A 26,866-nucleotide genomic window follows, 5' to 3' on the forward strand; every position below is an offset into this window, starting at 1 on the left:
AAGTTGATTAGAAATTTAGAATGAACTTGGAAGTAAGACAACAAAGCCATGGTGTGACACTCAAGCTTTTTATAACAATCTACATCCTAAAAAAATCGCTTTTCTGCTTGACACCTTTCAGTTATGACCTTCTTCAAGTCTAGCTAGTGTAAAAATGAACTCAGACAGGTACATTCCCCATCTGTAGAAGACCCACTGCAGGGTGAAGGAGCTGCCCGGTACGCCAGAGGAACAGCTGGCTTCATGCTGATGGGTGTTCAATCACAAAGTGTGGCCCGTCTGGATGGTGCCTGGCATGTGCCATCCCAGCCTTCACACTGTTGCTTATGTAACATCCCTAATGACAAAAGTGAGATGACAGAAAAGTGTGACTGTGTTTAATTGTAAGTTGCTTGTAGGATATTAAAGTTTTAGTGCTCTTTGGCAAATGATCACTAATGTGTGTATTGGTAAGTAGTGGGTTTCTCCCCTTTTTTTATACTGTAGATTTATTATCAGTGACCTCAGATTTAGGAATTTTACATCTTTTTAAAATGTCAAATCTTTCCACAGAATCTTTTCCAGGTTGATTTTCCTTTTAAAACTAGTTATCTGGCTACAGTGTTTTAGTAAAAAGAACTTCTTTACACTGATGTTATGATAAGGCTAAAAGAGTTGCCACTTCTTGGGATTTGGGGGATCGACTTGGGATTTGGGGGTTTTGCCAAGTCATTTTGGGATTTTTAATTTGCACTCAAGCAATTAAAATCTACAGTTTTATGGTCAACAGGCATAAAATAAGGAATGACAAAGTGTACTACCACTAAATATTATTTAGTAAATAATAGCCTTTGGTTGTCGCTGGCCATTTCTAGGGCTACTGTACATTTACTTCCTTACTTCCTTACATTTTCTTGGAAGCGAGTACATTTACATTTTCAGCATTTAGCGGACGCTCCTATCCAGAGCGACTTACAAACTCAGTCTGGGTCAGAGATGGGGACTCAAGTCGAGTTGCACACACAGCGACTTCAGACTCGACTCGGACTCACAAAAAATGACTCGTGCACAACAGTCCCTAGCGTCAGCATGTGTTAACATTAGTTACCTGTCACAATTAATTATATATGTCAATTATATATGTTCTGATCGTGTCATTTTCTGCTCTCTAATAACGCTTCAGCCGTTTTAACCCACAACCATGTTCCAGCCAGCTTCCGGCGTAGCAATGAAGCGGCGCTCCCTACCTTTGGAATCTCACTTAAAATGGTGGAATACCCTACGTAGTGCACTTCACTGGAAGAGATGGTGTGAATGAAATGCTCCTACAGAATTGGCGCTAATGGTTGGAAGAACCGTTTTCTGAACCAGTCAGACCTTCTGATTGTAATTTTTAGTAAGAAATGCTGTTATTTGTATTTATTTAGTTTGCAGCGTCACACAGATGATTGTCAAACGCTTGATTGGCTTTCTAGCGAGTTCGTGTTTTACTTCACAACCAGGAAAAGTTTGGAGGTTTTTAATTATATGCACATTTACAAACTAACGGATTATATTTCTAATGGGACACACGGTTATAAATGTAATAGCATCTGGAAGTACAGAAGTTAAGGTAAGCATTGGTTATTGATTTTTTGCTGTGTTTTGGTTTTTGGCCGCTGTGCCGTGATTTATTGCACACTTTTTTTTTGTAATGAAAACAAAACGTATCAGTTTAAGCTTTTAACCGATACCTAGGAAAGTAAAGGGACTAAGTAAAATGGCAAAATACAGTTGCTAATCTGTTGTTGTTTTTTCTGAACTTACATATTATTTGTTTTTTGTTTTGTTTTGTTTTGTTTTGTTTTGGTTTTTTTCCCCCTTTTTCTCCCCCTTTTAGCGCATCCAATTTTTCAATTTGCATCGTGCTTCCTCTCTGTCTATGCCGAACCCTACCCTGACTGGGGAGATCGAAGCTAACCCATATCCCCTCCGAAACATGAGCAGCAGCCGAATGCATTTTTGCCACCCACACATTGAGGAGTTTGGCGCCACCTAGCGTTGCATGCGGAGAGACACACCCTAAGGGCACTCTTCCTCATCTCTTGTGCAGGCGCCTCTAATCAGCCGGCAGAGGTCGTAATCGCATTCTGACAGAGAGACCCACATCCGGTTCTTTGTCCCACCCTCCCAATCGTTGCTCATACAGCCACTCAGCCTCGAACCGGGGAGGCAGAGCTGGATTCAATACGATGTACTCAGAATCCAGCCCTGGTTGCAGCGTGTCTTTTTACCGCTGCGCCACCTGAGCGGCCCTATATTATTTGTTTTTATGCTACATTTCCAATATATGTTTTGTGTATATTATATTGACTCGTGACTTGACTCAGACTCTAGCCTAAAGACTCGTGACTTGACTCGGACTCTAGCCTAAAGACTCGTAACTTGACTCAAACTCGTATTTTGTGACTTGTGAACATCTCTGGTCTGGGTAGAGCAGGAAGCCAGAGAAGGTGCTGTACTTCCAGCTGCTACCGTAGATGGCACCACGGTGGAGACGGAGCCAGCAAGGCGTGATTGCTGGCCGTTTCATGGTCGGGCACGCCATCGTAGGCATATTCCGATGCCACTACCTCGTCATTGCGCATCAGGTTGATGTAAAGTGAAACACTGATGGCCAGCTTGAGGATGTGAAAAAGAAGACATAAGTGCCTGCAGCTGGACAGATAAAGTGGCCAGAGGTTGCATCAAATGCATCACACAGGTTGCTAAGAAGCAGATCAAAGGCAATTGGTTGGTCCAAAGTGCCAGGAGCGAGGTTGGTGGCTCGAGCAGCTGAGAAGGCCACACGCACTTGAGAGTAGACTGGCATAGTGCTTCCACAGTAAACATTACCTTACTCTAGTTTAAGTGGACAACAGTCCAAGATTATAAATCTGTTGAAACCCTGTTAGAACCAAAGTGTGTTTTTTTAGCACAAGAAATGAATAAGAGTGTTAGTAAGTAAGTACACATCAGCATAAGTGCTTAGTAAAGAGGTGGGTTTTTAATCGTCTTTTGAAGACAGTACATGTACATGACGTCACGCCTGTTGTCACCCGTGCATTTTACTTCTGTTTTATGGTAATTTATGTGATAGATTGCAGGAATAAATTGCATCAATTGTTGTAATGTAAACAGTTTAAAATCTTATTTTTAATCAGGGAAAATACGTTATATAAATCTTCACAATTTTGTCGTTTTTAGTTACTTGGGATTTTAGTACAATCTTGGGATTTTTGTGGCAAGATCTTGGGAATTCTTAAAATGGAGAGTGGCAACACTAAAGGTTAATGAGATTTATTTTACACTACATGTGTCAAACTCAAGGCCCAACATCATTTCATGTGGCCCACGAGATATTAAAAGACGTATGATTGTCTTAAAATACACTGTAAAACCGTACATAAACTGCATCTCCCACAATGCATGCCGATTTTGTGACCTGCAAAGTGACCGCGTCCCACCACTAGATGGCTGTGTTTCTACTTCAGTGTTTAACAAGTGATGTTGAGAAATATTTACAAATAATCCCAAAGGCACAGGAAGAGGAAATTGAAGCAGAAGGAGGAGAACTAAATTAAGATAAGATAAGATAAGATAATCCTTTATTAGTCCCACAGTGGGGAAATTCACAAGATGGGAAAGTGGGAAAGTGAAAACAACTTTGTGCTTTGAGAAGAGAAAACGGTTCGTCTCTTGTGTTATGAGGCCGTCAAGGAGTACAATATAAATGTAGATATACAGTACATTATAAATATACAGTATACATTTGGCATTTTGACACCAAACACAAGAAAAACAACAAATTGTCAGAGAATTAAAAGGCATTTATATATGAATTAAATAATATTTTGTTAATAAATGTTATGTTTGCTTCCTTTTGTACTTGTTTAATAATCTAATACAGTAGACCCTTGATTCACGATTGGTTTACCATACGAATATTTTGGGTTACGAACGATCTTTTTCAACTTAATGTATGAACAAATTTCAGATTACGAAATTCGCGAAACACGTGACCTCACGAACAAGTTGACTCTGAGCGTCTCCCTCTATATATATATATATATATATATACAGTATATATATATATATATATATATATATATATATATATATATATACTGTGAGCAAACATTCGGACAGCAGACAGTGTGTTTTCGGTGCTGTCTTTATATTTTGTTAAATTCAATATTAAAATGGCCCCAAACAAGGTGCAGAGGAAGCCTAGTGGTGAGAAAATAAACAAATCTATTACATTTGTTGTTGTATAATTACTCCTGCCAGTAGCTGTCACTGTGTATCAGACAGAGGGGACAGTGAGTGAGAAAGAAGAAGGAAGAAGGAATTCTTTCCTGCAATTACAACTACAAAATACAACACTATTGAAATAAAGAAGGAAATAATACAGAAATATGAGAGTTATTGTTGTTTCTGGTAGATACATTTTATTAAAAAAGAAGGAAATTTATTATGGTGTTTAGTAAAGCACACAGTACTACTGTGTATTGTTGTTTATTATTATTTATTACAATATTATCTATTCTATTATTTAAGATTAAGGGAAAATATACTTGTATTTATAACAAAAAAGAGCATTTAAGACATTAGAAAGGTTAGGTAAGGGGGTGGTTTGGGAGGTCTGGCCCGGATTAATTCTATTTACATTATTTCTCATGGGAAAAATAGGTTTAACTAACAAACATTTTGACTTAAGAACAGCCCTTCGAAACCAATTAAATTCGTAAGTCAAGGGTCTACTGTACTCTTGAGAATAAAGAACAATAACAGAGGCAGTCGGTTGGGGGGATAGTTACTTATTCCTTTTTCATTGCACACTAATTGTGGTACTATGACATACATGTACAGTCTGTCAATAACTAAATCAGTTGGGGGGGGGTTACATACATCTTTTCCAGTGTGATAATCACCACTCCAAAATGTTGAAGAATTATAAAGAATGTGTCAAAATAGCACAGATGCAGTAAGCTCCTGTTTATGAGGAATAAATGAAAATATGAATAGGAAACTTTATGTACCGAAAGAATGTATTTGTTCCAGAAATGTCAATATACTGTAAATACCTGAGCTAGTTTGGAGTTTCTCAATGAACTAAAGTTTGTTCTTTAACAAATATAGACATATTAGGGGCTAATAACAAGTCTCAATAAAAAAAACGGCACTTTCAAATATGTAATCTCAATGTAGGATTACTTTTATGACAAAGATGCTTAAGGTAAAAGACAGAGAGTCGTCTCAGCTGAGGATTTCTCCCAGGCACACAAGAAAAGATCTGACATCTATACAGAGCATGACAAGAAAGATAAGGATTCAGCAAAATAAATCAGACTATATATGCAATTCAAATAAGGAGAAACATAAATGACAGACAGACTGATGTTACCTGCTCTGTCCTTTTGACTACATCCTAGTTTTTGACTACAATGCCCAGTGCAGCTGGATGCCCTGGAGGGGCCTGACAGTTGTCTCCTGCCATTTTACCTCTAAATGATAATGCGTAAAGACAGATAGTCGGATGGTCCATGGCTCGTGACTCTCCGGAGTGCATTTAGACACCCAACAACATTCAAACAATACATCAAGCTCATGTGCGTCACTACAGTTTTACCAGCCGTCTTTTTCTCATACCATCCGTCTGCATTATGATCGTTAGTTAAACAAGCCCTGATTGATAGCTCTGATTACATCACTGATCTGATCTGACACTTTAAGTTGTGAGAGATGACTCACCAGCTGCTGTTGCTTCCCTGCTGTGATCTAGGAACTGACATCTTTCCTGCCTATTAACCACCACCATGGGTCTTTATGCAGATTTTAACATTTCCCACTTCCCATGGGTGCAGTTCGTGAGTGAGCCTTTTAAAAAGCACATATCACATATAAACTTTGCTTTAGTATCGTCAGCTAACAAATCAATACTAATACAGCTAACAATCAAAAATTTTTCCACTTTCTTAGCAGTTCAAATTCCTTCCTGTCTTTAATTAACATGCTTCAGCCAACTATCACCGCTTCCTTCCGTCCAAACACACTCACACTCCGTTCTTAATTAATCTAAAAGCTGCTGTTATGCACTGAAGTTACATCTTGAGAGGAAGGGTCAGGAAGAAAGCTGACTTACAGTGTGGTCAAAAAGTATTTAGTCAGCCACTGATTGTGCAGGTTCTCCTACTTAGAAAGATGAGAGAGGTCTGTAATTTTCATCATAGGTACACTTCAACTATGAGATTTGGTCAATAACAAACAAGCAAGATTTCTGGCTCTCACAGACCTGTAACTTCTTCTTTAAGAAACTCTTCTGTCCTCCACTCGTTACCTGTATTAATGGCACCTGTTTGACATCGTTATCTGTATAAAAGACACCTGTCCACAGCCTCAAACAGTCAGACTCCAAACTCAACCATGGCCAAGACCAAAGAGCTGTCGAAGGACACCAGGAAGAAAATTTTAGACCTGCACCAGGCTGGGAAGAGTGAATCTACAATAGGCAAGCAGGTTGGTGTGAATAAATCAACTGTGGGAGCAATTGTAAGAAAATGGAAGACATACAAGACCATTGATAATCTCCCTTGGGGTCAAGATCTCATCCCGTGGGGTCAAAATGATCATGAGCACGGTGAGCAAAAATCCCAGAACTACACAGAGGGACCTGATGAATGACCTGCAGAGAGCTGGGACCAAAGTAACAAAGGCTACCATCAGTATACACACTACGCCGAGAGGGACTCAAATCCTGCAGTGCCAGGCGTGTCCCCCTGCTTAAGCCAGTACATGTCCAGGCCCGTCTGAAGTTTGCCAGAGAGCATATGGATGATCCAGAAGAGGACTGGGAGAATATCATGTGGTCAGATGAAACCAAAATGGAACTTTTTGGTAAAAACTCAACTCGTCATGTTTGGAGGAAGAAGAAGAACCCAAAAACACCATACCTACTGTGAAGCATGGGAGTGGAAACATCATGCTTTGGGGCTGTTTTTCTGCAAAGGGGACAGGACGACTGATCCGTGTTAAGGGAAGAATGAACGGGGCCATGTATCGTGAGATTTTAAGCCAAAACCTCCTTCCATCAGTGAGAGCATTGAAGATGGAACGTGGCTGGGTCTTCCAGCATGACAATGATCCCAAACACACCGCTCGGGCAACGAAGGAGTGGCTCCGTAATAAGCATTTCAAGGTCCTGGAGTGGCCTAGCCAGTCTCCAGACCTCAACCCCATAGAAAATTTGTGGAGTCCGTGTTGCCCAGCGACAGCCCCAAAACATCACTGCTCTAGAGGAGATCTGCATGGAGGAATGGGCCAAAATACCAGCTACAGTGTGTGCAAACCTGGTGAAGACTTACAGGAAACGTTTGACCTCTGTCATTGCCAACAAAGATTATGTTACAAAGTACTGAGTTGAACTTTTGTTATTGACCAAATACTTATTTTCCACCATAATTTACAAATAAATTCTTTAAAAATCCTACAATGTGATTTCCTGGATTTTTATTTTTCATTTTGTCTCTCATAGTTGAAGTGTACCTATGATGAAAATTACAGACCTCTCTCATCTTTCTAAGTAGGAGAACTTGCACAATCAGTGGCTGACTAAATACTTTTTGGCCCCACTGTATTTATTATGAAGTAAGAAGACAGTGAAGGCAGTGCGATCTAGTCATATTCAGGGTGATATGGTATAGCTGATAAAGGCTTCTGTCATAGAATATATGGACAAAAGTATGTGGACACCCAAACATGTGGACACTACAAACCTCTTCTGCTTAGTATATCATTGGTACATACCTCATTTGTACATATCTCATTTGTTCATAATTTCCATCTATACCATATACATCTGTCTACTATGTTTTATATATACAGTCCTCTATTATGTTCATAGCACCTTAATCTGTATCACCTTAATCTACATAGCACCTTAATCTTAATCTGCACCTTAATCTGTATATTATGTCTATAGCAATCTATATATCTTTTTTATAGTACATCCAATAATATATTCACCTGTATATCTTGTTCATACCACTGCCCATATCCTGTAAATAATGTATATCGTAGATACTGTTTATCCTGCATTTGCTGCTTATTGCACTTCTGGTTAGATGCTAAACTGCATTTCGTTGCCTTGTACTTGTACATGTGTAATGACAATAAAGTTGAATCTAATCTAATCTAAAACATGAGCTATTCCAAAACTGTGGGCATTAATATGGAGCCCCTTACTTACCTTTTTACCTATAACAGCCTCCACTATTCTGACTATTTCCATGAGATTTTGAAGCATGTTTGTGTAAATGCATACAAATTCATTTGTATTCCATGGTTCAATTATTATCAGATATTTACTCTGCATATCAAACTTGTTTATGGACTTGTTTATGGTCCCCGCTTTATGCACATACTTTATGCAGGTGAACTGATATCAGTTGCAGGTATAATGACTGGGTATAAAACAAGCATTTCTCAATAAAACAAGCAAGAACATTTCTCAATTCAAGAATGCAATCAATTCAGGTTTTTCACTATCTACCATACATAATATTGTGAAAAGATTGTTTGTTTGTTTTATTAGGATTTTAACGTTTAATTTGGTTACATTCATGACAGGAACGGTAGTTTTACATTTACATTTTCTGCATTTAGCAGACGCTCTTATCTTATACAGAAGTGCTTCCATAGTAGTTATTCATTAGGTAGGTATTCATTACATATAATAGTGTAGTTATAATAGGTAGTTATTCATTACACAAGGTTTATCAGTTCACAAGGTTATATCGAACATAGTCGTGGACAATTTAGCATCTCCAATTTACAGCACTTGCATATTTTTGGACTGTGGGAGAAAACCAGAGCACCCAGAGAAAACCCACACAGACACGGGGAGAACATGCAAACTCCACACAGAAAGGACCCGGACTGCCCCACCTGGGGATCGAACCCAGGATCTTCTTGCTGTGAGGCTACCCACTTAGCCACCGTGAAAAGATTGAGGGAATTCAAATAAATCTTAGTCCATGTAGGACTAGACCAGAAATCACCATCAAATGTTTGTGATGTGTGAGCCCTTAGACATCAAAGCATGATTAGCCACCAATCATCAGTGTTCTGTGGTGAGAAGAGTCCACATTTCAGCTTGTTTTCTGTGACAATGGGCAGCATAAGTAAAAGCCAACATCTGTCATGGTATGGGTGGCTTGCATGCGTGTGAAGGTGCCATTGACACAGATGTGTGTATTGGGATTTTAGAGAGATATCTTTTCATGTGAGGTTCATGATTATTTTAGCAAGAGAATGCAGGCGTCATTCTGTACGTGCTACAACAGCATGGCATTATAGACACAGAGGGTTTGTGCTTGACATGCCTGTAGTGTCTCCTATTAAAAATGTATGGTGCATCATGAAGAGGAGAATTTGTCACCAGCGACTACAGACTGTTAAGCAGCTGAAGTCTGTTTTTAAGCAAGAATAGTCAAATTTCCTCTTGCAAATCTGCAACGACTAGTATCCTAAGTTCCCAAATATTAAAAAATTTAATTAGTAATAAGGTGATGTTCTAATATCAAATTCTAAACTTTGGAAAACGTTTCTTTGCCCTTATGTCAGTTAAATAAAAGTTTAAAAGAAGTAACAAATAACAGATTCCTGGTTTTGTTGCATTTTATAAAATGTCCCAACTTTTTTCTGTAAATGTGAGACAATTTGCCAGGAGAAAATTTCATTGGATTTCATAGGCCGCTCAGGTGGCGCAGCGGTAAAAACACACGCGTCAAAGTGTGGGTGATAAGATGCATACGGCATGCTGCCCACGTGTCGGAGGGGGTGTGGGTTAGCTTCGTTCTCCTCAAGCAGAGCAGGGATCGGCATTGGTGGAGAGGAAGCATGACGCAATCAGGCAATTGGACGCACTAAAAATGGAGAAAAAGCAGCAAAAATCAGGTCTGTAGCATGTGAGTCTGTCCACAGTCAAGTAAACTTTACATTATTTTAAATTTACGTGGTGTCCTTTAAATATAGCAAAAGCAGCCTATCAGGTGGCGCAGCAGTAATATATGCTAGCATGATTAGTCCCAGAACACAATTAATGCATACATTATTTGTTATTTCATTACCATTTAGTCACTGAGCTATTAGGGCCAGTGATAGCTCAGTGGTTAAGGTACTGGACTAGTAAACAGAAGGTTGCCAGTTCAAGCCCCGCCACCACCAAGTTGCCACTGTTGGGTCCCTGAGCAAGGCCCTTAACTCTCAATTGCTCATCGTGTTCCGCTCATTGTGTAAGTCGCTTTGGATAAAAGCGTCTGCTGAAAATGTAAATGTAAATGAAAAGAAAATTCCCAATACAACCATAATGTATACATTTTTCTTATAACTGTATGTAATTTGCTTTCAACTGTAAATAGATATTTTGTATCTAAATATGTTTCTTATTCTCTTTTTTCCATCAGTGCTGTTCAACTTGATTCCTGTGGGTCTAAGAATAGTGGCCATCCAGAGCACTAAGACAGGCCACTATGTTGCCATGAACAGTGAGGGCTACCTCTACACTTCAGTAAGTTTTGAACACTTTATGAATCATTGGGAAATGCTTTTTTAATACTCAGATAATGTGATTACACATTCTACTTTCCACTAGGAACATTGATGATACATGTACAGCTACTCAATCCACCAGTAAGTTACAATCCGAATGCTTAACAGAAAACCAGACAGGGAAACCCAGCAAAAATGCAAGAACAACAAAGATGCCTATGGCAGCTACTATACAGTAACACCACCACTGTTTACCCACTAGGCCCCCACTTCAAAAGAAAAGAGCATTTTGAAGTGTATTTCAAAATTAAACACGCCAACCATTCAACCACACTTCTTCAACATGCCAGACCAAACTGAGCATGGCATGTGCCAACTTTTACAAATTATTTATTTGTTCATTTTCCCCTCTGCCTCCCTAATCTAGTTGTATCCAATATCTTCTGATTTCAACCTTTCTCCTGCCGCTGCAACCCTTCCCCGCCAATCAAGGAGGGCTGCAGACTGTCATGCACCGCTTCTGACACACGAATAGCCACAACCACTTCTTTTCACCTTCTTTTTAAAGTATTTTATGGAAACCCTGCAACATGTACTGATTATTTACATAGGCTGTGTCTGAAACACATACTACCATACTGCATTGATTGCCTTCTAATTAGACACTCTATTTAGTATTAAAGTATACATTTTGACACACAAAATTATGAATTTAAAGAAGTCTGTTACTAGTTGTATACTAGGTAATTGAATTGGGATTGGTTCAAATTCAAACACATTTAATTATCAATCAAAATGTTCTTGCTATATGAACATTTACACTACTGAGTAAAATAATAGTGTTTCAGAGGGACAGAAATGAAGTGTGCACCACTGTGTGAAATGCTTATTGGTTATTGCCATATGCTTTGCTGTTTATTGGCATAAAGCTAAACTCTGCTCTACTTTACTGAATTGCTGGCACTGCACCTTTACACTGGTAACAACCATTCTGTTTTTAACAAACGTTCTGTCTTTTGTTTATGTACATTACCAGCTTTTATTAAAAATTAAAGACTCCAGTCACTTTGTAGCATTGCATAGCAGCTGTTGTGAGTGAAAGGTCAGCGCGTTCATATGGTTTAATGGTTTGTGTGCATTAAACATAACTGTAATTCTGAGATCCTCTCAATAGCTGCATCAATCTACATTCATCAATAAAGATGCCTAAGTGCATATTTTGGCAGCACTGCAGCACCACTTGTAGACTGGGCTGTGCACAGTAACATCTTTACCCCTAGTCACTGTCTGAAGTGAGAGATGCAGTTTATGTACGATTTTACAGTGTATTTTAAGACAATCATACGTCTTTTAAGCTCTTGTGGGCCACATAAAATTACATCCAAAAAAGACCTGGAATGCTGATTCATCTGACCACAATACACATTTCCACTGTGTGATGGTCCATCCTAGATGCCTCAGAGCCCAGAGAAGTCGATGCCACTTCTTGACATGGTTTAAATAAAGCTTCTTTTTTGCACAGTAAAGTTTTAAGTGGCATTTGTGCATGTAACTCCGTATTAAACACACTACACGATCTATCACCAACTGGAATCGCAGATGAGCTTCTCTGGTCTCCCAAACTACGTTTTGTCATGAAAACAAACACGAGAAGTGACGAGGGGTTTAATGATACCACGTCCAAAAATGCACGTAAACAAGTAGCGAGCGATCAAAGTTTGTGCGCTGATGTGCAGCGTAAAATCAAGGAGAAAAAATAAATGAATCTGAGTGGATTTTGCATGGATTGTTCTGTAGTGAGTTGGAGGTTAATAAATATTTTTTGCAATGCAGCTTTAATGTTATGTTTTGTAGAGAACGATCAGGTCAGAAATACTGTAAAGCTTGTGTGTGTGACGATGTATTCTGATATAAACTATATTATGCCCCTGTACCACCTTTTACACACCTCCCCTGCGTTTCCCCTCACCCCGTATCTTGGGTTCTCATTGGCTGTTTGACATAGCACTCATTGCCAGTCGGGCAAATCAGATCAGATATCTGACATGCTAGAAATCTCGATTCGGTCGCTGAGTGCTCGGCGAGCCGCTCGGATCGAGTTGTTGAGTAGTTCACACATAGCGATTGAGACCAATCGCTGAGCGAAAATCAGGGCAAAAGTCGTGTAGTGTGAACTAGGCATAATTCTGTCTATGATCAAAAGTCTATATGTAACCTCACCTTCTTATAAATTGACTTTTTTACTTACACTTACAAGTTACCAACTCTCAAATCTAGAGTTCCAAAGTTCATATTAATGATGGCATATCTGCACATTTCTAGTAGCACCTCAGTACACCAGTAAGTGTTCCAGTTCATGTAGATGCTGCATTGCTGAATTTGTTCAGAATTGCTTTTCTGTGATTAAATAATAAGTTTAAGTTTTGCTAGTTTCTATCCTTTAGTACAGATCCGAACCAGTGCAGACGAGCCCACACAATACAAAACTTATTTTGTCTTTTGGTAGCTGGTTTATTGTTAGCACTAAGTGCATGTGCATAAATGGCTGCTCGGTCATTTAGCATTACAGCAAGAAGAGAACTGAAAAGAAGAGATGAAAAGATGAAGCATAAAAGTGAATCCACTAGAGAGTAGGTAAATCAAGGTGAACTCCTTCACAGATGGTGAAAAGAGGACACCCTCTTTTTTGAGGTGGTTTTCTTTCTTTTTCTTTTTTTTACGCTGTGTTGTGGTTCTTTCCCGTGGTAAAAAATGGGTCGACTTTGTTCTGCTTTGAGAATTCATGAGAAGCCTTTCTTTTTAAAGATCTAACCACCGTCTGTGTGTATAGGGCAGGGAAATGGTGGTGTGTGATGCAGAATGAAAAGATTAAATGACTGTAAAACATAGGGTATAGAAGACTAGTAAATGCTGTGGTAAAGTCATTGCTCCCTTTTATTACCTCTGTTACTGTATATTTGTCACACAGGGTGATTTTAGATCATTGAGCATAGCATGCTTATTTAAAATACAATTATCTAATAAGTTATTTATCATCCTTGTGAAAAAAGTAAACGGTTGGTTACTCAGACCCTTGGATCAACAAGCATAATCAGAGAAGTTAAACACAGCCAGGCTTTACTTTATCCAGCCCTAAAAAAATATTCATTTTATTAATTTTATACATTGTATACATTTACCCACCACTGCAGAAAGTTCAAATCCTACCGACATGTCTGAGACCACTGTCTGCTTTAAAACAGAAGCCAGCCAGCAGCTGCACATGTCGGATGTGCGTGTAACCTGGTGGCAGACGTCCATGAGCTGCTCCACATCAGGAGAAGAATGTTGATCTGTCAAGCTCGTTTAGTTGACAATCATCCATGTGTCTTCCAGCAATGTGTTGTACAGATGGAGACTCACAATCTCTTCTTACTGATGGTAGTGTTGCGCTGCTGTGTCTGACCATACCAGCATAACACATACTAACTCACCACCACCATGTCATTGTCACTGCAGTGCTGAGGATAAAAATTCATGTAGAGAAATAGATGGACTAAAGTCAGTAATTGTAGAACTTCAAAGTGCTTTTATATGGCAAGTGGAGCTGATAAAATAGACAGTAAATGTAGAAAGAAGGAGCTGGGTTTAATGTTATGGCTGATCGGTGTAAATGCCCAACTGCTGATTCATTTTTAATCACTCTAATTTGCATTATATTTTGTTGTTGTCCTTTAATTTAGTCTTTACCCCTGCTGTCACACAATTATTTGTATTAATCAAAACACTTTAAAATTGTAATATGGTCAGGAAAAAAAAAAACGTCAATGATTAAGTTTAAAAAAAATGTTCTAAAACACACAGTAAGGTGAGAGCATCATGATATAGGGCTGATATATTCAGCCAAGAAACTAAATCTAGAAAGAAAGTAGACCTTGCAACATGTCAACAACCCTAAACAGCTGAAATATTCCAAGGCTTTTTACGTTGTTGTTTCCTTTCTTCTTTTTTGTCTTTTTCAAAAACAGAAGGGTAAAGTGCTTGCCTGGCTCAGCCAATCTTCTGATTTGAATTGTATTACAAAATCATGAAGAATTTTGAAATGTAAGTGTAATTTAGGAACTGAGGACGATTTGTATACAGCAATAAACCAAAATGTAACCACATTGCTGCAAGAAGTTCAGCATTTCTTGTCAAAGACATGTCAGTGCTCTAATTGGCAACGTTATCTTTGCAAATAAGTACTAATGTTCATATGTGGTGTCTCAGGACTTCTTCCCCTATACATTTATTAGTTTAAACATGTCTTTGTTTATGTTGATAAACGTACATATTATACCTATTCAAAATACATTTGAAGTGGATATATACAGTAGAAGTGTATAAAAAAAAAAAACAACAACACTAAGTGTGTGTGTGTTTGTGTGTGTGTGTGTTTGTGTGTGTTTGTGTGTGGACACACATGGCCTTTTTCTTGATCACATCTAAGTTCCTGCTCATTAATAATTCATGTTTTTCTATAGCAGACATGCTGTACCGATGACCTCAACAGAGCGTACACTTTCTTTGACATTTATACACACACACATACACAAATATAGCACACAAAAAGCGTTTTTACAAAATAGTAAAAACGTGGTTCACCCATGTGGTTAAATCAGCTATTGTTGAGTGGCGGTTCTTGATGCAGTGCCGTCTGAGGAATCGAAGATCATGGGCGTTCAGCTTAAGATTGTGTCCTTGTGTCCTCCTGATTCCTTAAATTGTTTAATAATATTATGCACTGTAGATGGAGAAATATGCTAATCCCAAACATTTCAATCATTTTCTCACACATTTGTTGACAAACTGGAGATCCTCTGGCCATCTTTGCTCATCAAAGACTCAGCCTGTCCTGGATGCTGCTTTTGTACCAAACCATGATTACAATCACCTGTTGCCATCACCTGTTTGGAATCACATCATTATTTAGTTTTTTCACCTCATTACTAGCCCTCACTTTTTGGACATCTGACCATAAGCTTGTTGGACACCCCATTCCGAACCATAAACAATAATATACAGTTGCTTTTATTGTAGCTATAACAGCCTCCAAAGCCTCATCATAAGATTTTTCAATGTGTCTGTGGGATTTTTCTTTATTCACTTTAAATTATAGAACTAATACCACATCTGTAAATAGCTATAGTTGTAATTATTATACTAACCATAGATATGCAAGTTTACTGATATTATCTATCTATCTATCTATCTATCTATCTATCTATCTATCTATCTATCTATCTATCTATCTATCTATCTATATATATATATATCTATCTATCCATCTACCTACCTACCTACCTGGGCCAGTGATAGCTCAGTGGTTAAGGTACTGGACTAGTAGACAGAAGGTTGCCGGTTCAAGCTCCACCACCACCAAGTTGCCACTGTTGGGTCCCTGAGCAAGGCCCTTAACCCTCAATTGCTCATCGTGTTCAGCTCATTGTGTAAGTCGCTTTGGATAAAAGCGTCTGCTAAATGCTGAAAATGTAAATGTACCTACCTACCTATCAAATCTGCACCCGAAGCTTGTCCAGGCATTCCATTATTTACCATGCTTTGTTAACAGGGACTTAGTGCTGTTGAAAAACATCTTCCACAAACACATTTGGCACAAAGTTAGAAGCATTGAATTCATTTCAAATAACTAATTTTATACACCAGTTAGCAATAGGTGTGGTTGAAACAGCCAAACTCAATAATTGGGTGTCCACATACTTTTGGTAGGATAGGATAGCATTTGTAGAAGTGAATAATAGAGGGAAGCTCAGTGTCATTGGTGCGCTCTTGCAGATTGGAGTTACCTGTAAGGGACTGTTTGAAATTGCTTTTGATAAAAATAGTGTGCAGTCCCTGTAACCTGACCCATTTTATTAACTTTGCTGTGAGTGGAAGGCCTCCTGGACCTGCATCTCTGAGAGAATGAGGAGGCAAGGTGAGGGGGAAATGCTGTGGATACACACACACACATTAAAAACTCATACTTACACTTTACACATGAGCATGGCATTTATATTAGAGCTGTCAGAACAACCATGCACTTCATTAAAAAATTTTAATATTTAAATTACACAGTTTACTTACAATTGGATTTATACATATACAGGTACAACAAAATATACTCCATATATCCCAGCTTGTTTGCATGCTGGGGTCAGAGCGCAGGATCAGCCATTGTACGGCACCTCTGGAGCTGAGAGGGTTAAGGGCCTTGCTCAAGGACCCAACAGTGGCTGCATGGTGCAGCTGGGATTCAAACTCTCAACCTTTTGATTGATAGTCCAAAGCTCTACCCACTAGGCTACCACTGTCTCACAACTGCAGTGCATATCTATTCCTGTTCCATCCCTTTCAGCTCTGAGCCCACTATGTACCTGACCAGAATGGAGTGACTACTAAACATGAATAAATAAATGATATTACATTTAAGAAAGCAACTTAATCAACCCCTCAAATAGAACACATTAAATGAGTGATTAATCTTACTGAATTACATCCACATGTGTGTCAAATCACAATTAATATGACTGAGCACTAATTTGTACACATGAGTACCCAGATGTCCAAACACAAACAGACACGGACAAACATGCACCCATTTAATCTGAGCAGGATAACCTGACAGATCTGGGACAAAATGAGTATAGACAGGCTGGCTTTTCTCAGGGCAGGAGGAGTTGTAACTCTAATGCATCCAAGACATTAAGACATTAAGATGTTGACTGATAGGAGGAAGGCTGACGGCTGAAGCAATATTTCAGCAGGATTGTGTTTTACAGGAAATGCTTGAACAGAAGTGCTGCTATGGTCCTTGGGTCGTAATTTCTTAATAATCATATACATTTATTTTACTTTGTTGCTGGACTGTTAGGTTTACTTATCTTGAGTAACAGTGGCTGTATGATTATAAAACTGGACTGTTGGGTGTAGGGCAAGGGCTTTGAGAGTCAGGGTCTAGGGCACACCTGGGCATTGTATGGCCCCCGGGCCACATCCCTCATGAGGAAAGTGGTAATTAGTAGGGCTGGCACCGGTCCGATACTCGGTATCAGTCCGATATTGGCCCAAATCACTGGATCGGATATCAGAAGGAAAAAAACATGTAATCCGATCTGATACTCTTGCTTAATGTAAATAACACTTAATGTAAATAAGGCCATTGTTTGTGTGTAAAGCAAATAACACACGAAGATACGTTCCAACAGAGTGTTGTAAAATAATTCAATGTCCAAACATTCGAGTGGGGTTTCACAAGAATGCTACTTTAATGTCACAGTTTACGCTCAGTGCAAACACAGAACAACATAGCACAGCCAGAGACTATCATTTTCTATCTCTTTCCTACACACTCGCTCCCTATTCCCTAGCATTGTACACTTAACATTCTTAAAGGGCCAGACAATATGTATATGTAATTCACATTACATGACAAGTGTCATTTATTGCCACTCATCTTGTCCCGGCTTGGAGATCTCTCACATCCTCAACGATTAATCCATTAGTGTAATGAAATAAAACAAACTACACCGTTTCCCGTTTTCCTCTTCAAAATCCAGCAGGGTTTTTTTAATAAGCGAAAAATTTTCTGTGTGTGAAAGTTAAAACAGCAGTTTTGCGTAAGTCTGATGTTGTAGATTCTGTATTTATTACTTTATTCCATATTTGTTTCACAGTCTGAACATTGTTGGTGCATTGAGACATGTATTATTACTGCTTAGTTGTTTGAGAAGCGAAATGACGGTATCGGATTGATATCAGTATCGGCAGATACTCAATTTGCAGTATCGAGCCAGCCATAGTAATTAGAAATAAGACAAGTGTAAGTGTTCATCATAAATGCAATACAAATAGCATTGTTTTTATTTTGAAGAATCTGTTATTTTTCTAGTTTACCTAAATTTGTACGTTCATGTGTGTGTGTAAGTGTGCCAGCTTCACTGTAACGTGTTGGCATTCAATTTACTGCCTTTATACAGATATAAAATTCATTTTTTTTTTCTATTTTATTTATGCATTTTCTCCTATTTTCTCCCAATTTAGCGTAGTCAATTTGTTTCAATATTTCAAGCCCCACTACTGGATTGGCTTGGATTGTATTCAGTCACAATTGTATGTTGCTTTTGATAAGGTGTCTACTATATTCCATAAATGTAAACATAAGAAACTTGTTTATTTGTTTTCTGTTACTGTAGCTATTGATTAGTGAGTAATCTCCCCCCTGTAAAATGCCTGATCACTGTAAAGTGTAGCAATAAACATTACAGACTGCCAACTTCTATGTGACTGTTTGTAGTAATAAAATGGTATACAATCTAACTTTACACCTGCCCCTGGCTAACCATAAAGTTTATACCCACCTTTTGTCTTCTTACCCTTTCTTCCAAATACTAATGGATACGAATGTGTTCAGTATTAGAGTGTTTGGGAAATTAATTTATTTCCCAAATCAGAAAAAGTTGGGACAGTATGGAAAATTATAAAAAACACAGTTTCTTACATTTACTTTGACTTTTATTTGATTGCAGACAGGATGAACCTGAGATATTTCATGTTTTGTCTGGTGAACTTTATTTCATTTATTAATAAACATCCATTCCTGCATTTCAGGTCTGCAACACATTCCAAAAAAAGTTGGGACCGTAAAGCATTTACCACTTTGTAATGTTGCCATTCATTTTCACCACACTTAAAAGATGTTTTGGCACCGAGGAGACCAAGTGATTTAGTGTTTCAGCTTTTATTTTGTCCCATTCTTCCTACAAACTCATCTTTTATATATATAAGTGATTTTTGGAATGCGTTGCATGCCTAAATTGCAGGAATGGAGGTATATTAACAAATGAAATGAAGTTGACCAGACAAAACATGAAATATCTCAGGTTCATCCTGTCTGCAATGAAATAAAAGTCAAAGTAAATGTAAGGAACACTTACGCATTTTCCATACTGTCCCAACTTTTTCTGATTTGGGGTTGTAAAAATGTAATGTAAATGAATTAATTGTGATACCAAACATAGTTACTAGAAAAGATAATAACTTGTGCAGATAAGCTTGTAATTCCTAATAACTGTCACAGCTTTTGATTTCATCCCAGACCGAAGATGAATTTAAGAATACTCACAAGCTTGATGAGGTGCATGCAGAGTGATCGTGATAGCACTAAGAGTGCAAAAAAAGTGTTTCCTGTTCTTTCAGAAAATGAATTTTATATTATTCTTGCACAGTGAGGCATCAGCGATCGTGCTTAGTCCTCCCACACATGTTTTTACATCTGCTCTGATTATTGCAGGTGCATTACTGATTAAAGGAAGTTTGTAATTATGAGTTTCTTAGTTTAAAATGTAAGGACAGAAAGGACTGTGGACAATAATGTTAACTGCATGTCATTTTAACAGTAATGATAAATTGCTTTATATAAGAGCGAGTGCTGCTGAGAAAATGCAGTAACGCTGATAAAGCTAAAGCAGGAATCACACTGACTGCTTTATTGCTTTTTAACTGTGTAATATATTCTGCTGGTTTTTTTAAATGTACAAAATAAACCCGTAACAAGATGCACTTTCTGATCAAATGTACATTTGGGAAAAACATCTCAGACCACTTTATCCTGGTCACTGTTGTGGTGGGCCCAGCTCCCTTAGTAAAAAATAGGCACAAGACACAATACAGTGTAATTCATTCATTCACTCATTTATTCATTGTTTGTTTTACCACTGCTTTATTCATTTCAGGGGGGCAACACGGTGGCTCAGTGGGTAGCACTGGCGCCTCACAGCAAGAAGGTCCTGGGTTCGATCCCCAGGTGGGGAGGTCCGGGTCCTTTCTGTGTGGAGTTTGCATGTTCTCCCCTAGAACATGCAATAAATTACTAGTCTGCGTGAGTTTCCTCCAGGTGCTCCGGTTTCCTCCCACAGTCCAAAGACATGCAAGTGAGGTGAAATGGAGATACAAAATTGTCCATGACTGAGTTTGATATTAAAACTGATGAATCTTGTGTTACGAGTGAGTAACTACCGTTTCTGTCATGAATGTAATGAAATGAAAGTAATGAATGTAATGAAAATGTGTAAAACATGACGTTAAAATTCTAATAAATAAATAAATATTAATTTCAAGGTGGCGGTGGGTGTGATTCACTGGGTGAAAAGCAGAAAACACCCAGGACAGGTCACCAGTCCATCACAGGGCTCACACACTCATATAGGGGGACTTTAGCATCTCTAGTTAACCTCCTTACACGTCTTTGGACTTATGGGAGGAACCCAGAGCACCTGGAGAAAATCCACACAGACACAGGGACAACATGCAAACTACTCCTGGGAATCATTTACATTTTCAGCATTTAGCAGATGCTTTTATCCAAAGCGACTTACAATTACGATTACAATTTTGAGCAATTGAGGTTTAGAGCCTTGCTCAGGGGCCTAACAGTGGTAACTTAGTGGTGGTGGGGCTCAAACCGGCAGTCTTCTGATTACTAGTCCAGTACCTTAACCACTGAGCTATCAAACCCAGGAATTTTTTTTGCAATCTGTTCTCAGAGCCTCAAATGCAAAGCCGTGACATACAGGAAACCTTCCACCTGTAGCGACCTAACGCTTCTGGTGCACAAGTGACTGTTGTTCAGGAGAAATTGACAGATCATGCCCAAATGAGCCTTTATGCCCCATCCTCCAGCCAAACTAGGCAGGGCAGATGGATACATGGCACAACTGGGACAGGTTGACAGATCAGTGTTCTACTGTGCCTCTGTGTCCCCAACTGCCGGCCAAACTAGGCAGAGGAGCTCGACTCCTGACATGGAGCAGCTCTTGGACAATTGTTACAATTTCACTGTGTTAATGGTCTAGATTAAGCCCTATTCTAACTTTTGGGAATTTGTTGCAGGTATTTAATTGTAAAATTGATATATCTATTAGAAAACATGAAATATTTTATCTTTGTGCCATTTTCATTTAAATTCCTGCAAGAAATTTTCAGTTTTTATTTCTGTTTTTATTTCCAAATACCTACCGTCACATTCTTTTGGAATTGGGTTTGTATGATATTTTACTGGTATAAATGCTGTTTAAATCTTGGATTAAGCCTTACTGAACTATACAGTGGTACCTTGTAACTCAATGTCCCCTAAACTCAAAATCTTTGAAACTCAGCGCCCTCCATCAAGACATTTGTACCCTTAAACTCAACGTTTCCCTTAAACTCAAATTATTTACTTAATTTCAAATTAACAATGAACAGCCGCTTTTTCAGCCCTTGGCTTGAGCTGGTGGGTAATACGTCATTAAAGTGCTGAATATGAGACGAAACTGCATTTGTGTGGAATAACCGTCAATTCACGCTGTGAAAGCGTCCACATGTACCTGTGTTTAGCTGGATTTTCCTCACTGTTTCACTTTTAAACTTGTGTTACAGCTCAGAGGGTCTGATAAATTGTAAAGAATCAGCTTTTTATTTCAGTGATTTTATATTATATTTGTGTTATTTTTAGTGTATAAGTGTCAAAAACAACCCCTTTACTTTACATAAGCCTAAAATATATGCAAGTACACAGGACTCATTAACATCTGTCTCGCGTGTGTAACTATGGAACGCATTAACAGGTTTCTCATAAATCCTTATGGGAAAAAATACCTTGAAACTCAACGCCTTTTAAACACGACATCACTCCCTGAACCAATTGACGTTGCGTTTCAAGGTACCACTGTATCCAGAATTTTCTATATAACACAAAAGAATTAACATAGAAGTAACATAGAGGTTAGTCTTTTTATATTTCAGTTTTCCTCCATCTTCTTAATAAATGCCTGTACATAAATTGGCTATTTTAACATGACCCTATGCTGAAGAGACTGACTGTGAGTGAGTGTGTGATGACTTATGACAGACTGGTGACCTTTCAAGGGTGTATTTCCATCTTGCTCAAGTGTTTTCAATTTAGACTCTGCTACCCACTGAGTCACCATGCACCCCACTTGGTGAATTATCACGGTTGGATTGGGTACACTGTCGCCTCACAGCAAGAAGATCCTGGGTTCGATTTCCAGCTGGGGCGGTCTGGGTTCTTTCTGTGTTTTCTCCATGTTTGTATGGGTTTCCTCTAGGAGCTCCGGTTTCCTCCAACAGTCCAAAGACGTGCAAGTGAGATAAATTGGAGATACAAATTTGTCCATGACTGTGTTTGACATTAAACTTGAACTGATGAACCTTGTAACGAGTAACTACCTAACCGTTCCTGTCATGAATGTAACCAAAGTGTGTAAAACATGACGTTAAAATCCCAATAATTAAATAAATAATTCACCAAGCGTTTGCTGAAGATTAACATATAATGTTTTGGAGACTGAATACAATATTAAATATAATTTTTATACAACATAACATATGGCAGTTTGTCTCTCTCCCTCTCTCTCTAGCTCATGTGGATGCAGCAAGTGGTGCTTACAAAATGGGAATCACCTCAGGTCACATGACCAGGTGGACTGAGGGATAAGCTGATAAAAGAAAAAATTCCTGACTGTGCCGCGCTTCCATTGCAAAAGTGCCGCAACCTGGAAAAAGCATTTGTCACATTGAGGCTTCCCATACCTGATTCACCCCCACACACTACATCTCTGATTAAATGTGTACTTCACATTCTTTTCGATGATTCTGTATTTATTAGCATGAATAACGTGTGCAGCAGGCGCTCTGTCCCTGAGCGGCTGGCCATTTAAGAGCTGTAATGTGTATTCAAAGTGTGCTGTGTGTATTGGCTGAATGCAGCGGTGACATTAAAGAGTGGAGTAGGAGTAGGGCTGAATATCAACAATCTGAGAGAGAGTGAATGTGTATGTGTGTAGGTGTGTGTGTGGGTCTGTATGTAATTCTATAAACATGTTATCCTCGGGGTGGCATGGTGGCGCAGCTGGTAGAGTGGGTGCCACACTGGGTTCCATTCTCGCCCCCAGTCACTATCTGTGACAAGATTTGCATCATGTCCAAGCATGTGTGCTTGGGTTTCCTCTGGGTATTTTGGCTTTTATACACCAACGAGGCATAACATTATGACCACTGACAGGTGATGTAAATATCACTGATTATCTCTTCATCACGGCACCTGTTAGTGGGTGGGATATATTAGGCAGGAAGTGAACATTTTATCCTCAAAGTTAATGTAAGAAGTGGGCAAGCGTAAGGATTTGAGCGAGTTTGACAAGGGCCAAATTGTGATGGCTAGACGACTGGGTCAGAGCATCTCCAAAACTGCAGCTCTTGTGGGGTGTTCCCGGTCTGCAGTGGTCAGTATCTATCAAAAGTGATCCAAGGAAGGAACAGTGGTAAACTGGCGACAGGGTCATGGGCGGCCAAGGCTCATTGATGCGCAAGGGGAGCAAAGGCTGGGCCGTGTGGTCTGATCCAACAGACGAGCTACTGTAGCTCAGATTGCTGAAGTTAATGCTGGTTCTGATAGAAAGGTGTCAGAATACACAGTGCATCATAGTTTGTTGTGTATGGGGCTGCATAGCCGCAGTCCAGTCAGGGTACCCATGATGACCCCTGTCCACCGCTGAAAGTGCCAACAATGGACACGTGAGCATTCGAACTGGACCACGGAGCAATGGAGGAAGGTGGCCTGGTCTAATGATTTACATTTTCTTTTACATCACATGGATGACCGGGTGTGTGTGCGCCGCTTACCTGGGAACACATGGAACCAGGTGTGATGCTTTGGGCAATGTTCTGCTGGAAAACCTTGGGTCTTGCCATCCATGTGGATGTTACTTTGACACGTACCACATGGAGGCCCCACCTCGCAATTTACAGGAGTTAAAGGATCTGCTGCTAACATTTTGGTGCCAGATACCACAGCACACCTTCAAGGGTCTAGTTGAGTCCACGCCTAGACGGGTCAGGGCTGTTTTGGCAGCAAAAAGAGGACAATATTATCAAGGTGGTCATAATGTTATGATCGGTATACATATATATATATATATATATATATATATATATATACACACACACCGTTCAGCCATAACATTAAATCCACCTCCTTGTTTCTACACTCACTGTCCATTTTATCAGCTACACTTACCATATAGAAGCACTTTGTAGTTCTACAATTACTGACTGTAGTCCATCTGTTTCTCTACATGCTTTGTTAGCCCCCTTTCTTGCTGTTCTTCAATGGTTAGGACTCTCCCAGGACCACTACTGAGCAGGTATTATTTGGTATACACTGACATGGTGGTGGTGTGTTAGTGTGTGTTGTGCTGGTATGAGTGGATCAGACACAGCAGTGCTGCTGGAGTTTATAAATACCGTGTCCACTCACTGTCCACTCTATTAGACACTCCTACCTAGTTGGTCCACCATGTAGCTCATCTATTGCTGCTGTTTGCGTTGGTCATCTTCGAGACCTTCATCAGTGGTCACAGGACGCTGCCCACGGGGCGCTGTTGGCTGGATATTTTTGGTTGGTGGACTATTCTCAGTCCAGCAGTGACAGTGAGGTGTTTAAAAACTCCATCAGCATTGCTGTGTCTGATCCACTCATACCAGCACAACACACACTAACACACCAGCACCATGTCAGTGTCACTGCAGTGCTGAGAATGATCCACCACCTAAATAATACCTGCTCTGTGGTGGTCCTGTGGGGGTCCTGACCATTGACGAACAGGGTGAAAGCAGGCTAAAAAAGTATGTAGAGAAACAGATGGACTACAGTTAGTAATTGTAGAACTACAAAGTGCTTCTGTATGGTAAGTGGAGCTGATAAAATGGACAGTGAGTGTAGAAACAAGTAATGTTATGCCTGATCGGTATATATATATATATATATATATACACACACACAGTGGAACCTTGATTTGGGCCGGCAACTGAACTTCTCAGCCAAAAAAATAATTACATTTGGAGAAAATGTACATACTGGACATCTGTCTGACTGCTTTTTTCTGCCTCCAACCAGCCAGAGCTACACTTTAAATTAAAAGGTTTCATTTTCAGGATCTTCCAGGATAAAAAACAGGAAATGTGTATTAGCTAAGAACAAATGCAGATATTAAAGTAGTGGACAGATAAAGAGGGAACGAGATGGTGTGAGTAAGAACAGAGGGGAGGGAAAGCTGTACTCTTAGTCTTCCTTTCTTTGGAAAATCCCCAAACTCTCTCTAGGTTGTGCTATTCAAGGTGAGAGGCAGAGGACACATATCACTCCCGCTGTTACTGGGTCGGGGTGCAGAAACACACAGGTCTGCAATGAGGCGTTTTCCATTTCTCTGCCTCACCCCTGCCTGACCTCAGGTCAGCCGTAAGCAAACCTCGGGTCAGCCTTAAGGTTCACCATTATACAGAGAGCTGAACTGTGAGCTAAGAGAACGATTGCCATAGTATGTCAGTTTGACATGAAAAGCTTGTTTTCTTTAGTCCTTGTTCCTATTAAAACTGTGCAGTAAGTTCAATCTGGTCAGGGTCAAGGTACGTCCTGTGCTGAACACCAGGCACAAGGCAGAAACACATCATAAACAGGGTAACCAATGATTGGAGGGCATTACACACTTAAAAATTAACAACCTCATTCACATCTAGGGACAATTATGAACGGTCAGTTTTGCTTGTGCCATGTTTATTGGAGGAATCCAGAGTACACCTAACAGCCTAACGTAGGCAGTTGTAGTCTAGCACTTAAGGTACTGGACTAGTAATTGAAAGGTTGCTGGTTCAAGCCACTTCACTGCCAGGTTGCCACTGATGGGCCCTTGAGCAAGGCGCTTAACCCTCAATTGCTTAGACAATATATACTGTCACAGTACTGTAAGTCGCGTTGGATAAAGGTGTCTGCTAAATGCCGAAAATATACATGTAAATGTAACAGGCATTGGAAGAACATACTAAATTCCTAACAAACAGTGACAAAGATTAAACCCAGGTTTCCAGGACTCATGTTGCAGTACAGCTCCATCACTAAAGTTTCCCAGTTTAATATATAATTTAGTATTTTATCTAGTATGTGGTGGATCTGGGGCGGCACGGTGGCTAAGTGGGTAGCACTATTGCCGCACAGCAAGAAGGTCCTGGGTTCGATCCCCAGGTGGGGTGGTCCGGGTCCTTTCTGTGTGGAGTTTGCATGTTCCTCCCACAGTCCAAAGACATGCAAGTGAGGTAAATTGGAGATACAAAATTGTCCATAACTGTGTTCGATATAACCTTGTGAACTGATTAACCTTGTGTAACGAGTGAATGTGCCTGTCATAAATGTAACCAAAGAGTGTAAAACATGCTGTTAAAAATCCAAATAAACATGTGGTGGAGT

The 26,866-nt window shown here is 39.4% G+C and overlaps 1 protein-coding gene across 1 annotated transcript in view; it reads left to right on the forward strand.

The window, feature by feature from the left end:
* The window catches only part of fgf11a (fibroblast growth factor 11a), a 121,035-nt gene that overhangs the window by 84,476 nt on the left and 9,693 nt on the right, over window positions 1-26,866 (forward strand). Inside the window, exon 3 of the mRNA XM_062994305.1 lies at window positions 10,464-10,567. Coding sequence (XP_062850375.1) covers window positions 10,464-10,567 — 104 coding nt within the window. The remainder of the gene's footprint in view (window positions 1-10,463; window positions 10,568-26,866) is intronic.

The sequence above is a fragment of the Trichomycterus rosablanca genome, chromosome 4 (genome assembly GCF_030014385.1).
Source record: "Trichomycterus rosablanca isolate fTriRos1 chromosome 4, fTriRos1.hap1, whole genome shotgun sequence".
Lineage (NCBI taxonomy): Eukaryota > Metazoa > Chordata > Actinopteri > Siluriformes > Trichomycteridae > Trichomycterus > Trichomycterus rosablanca.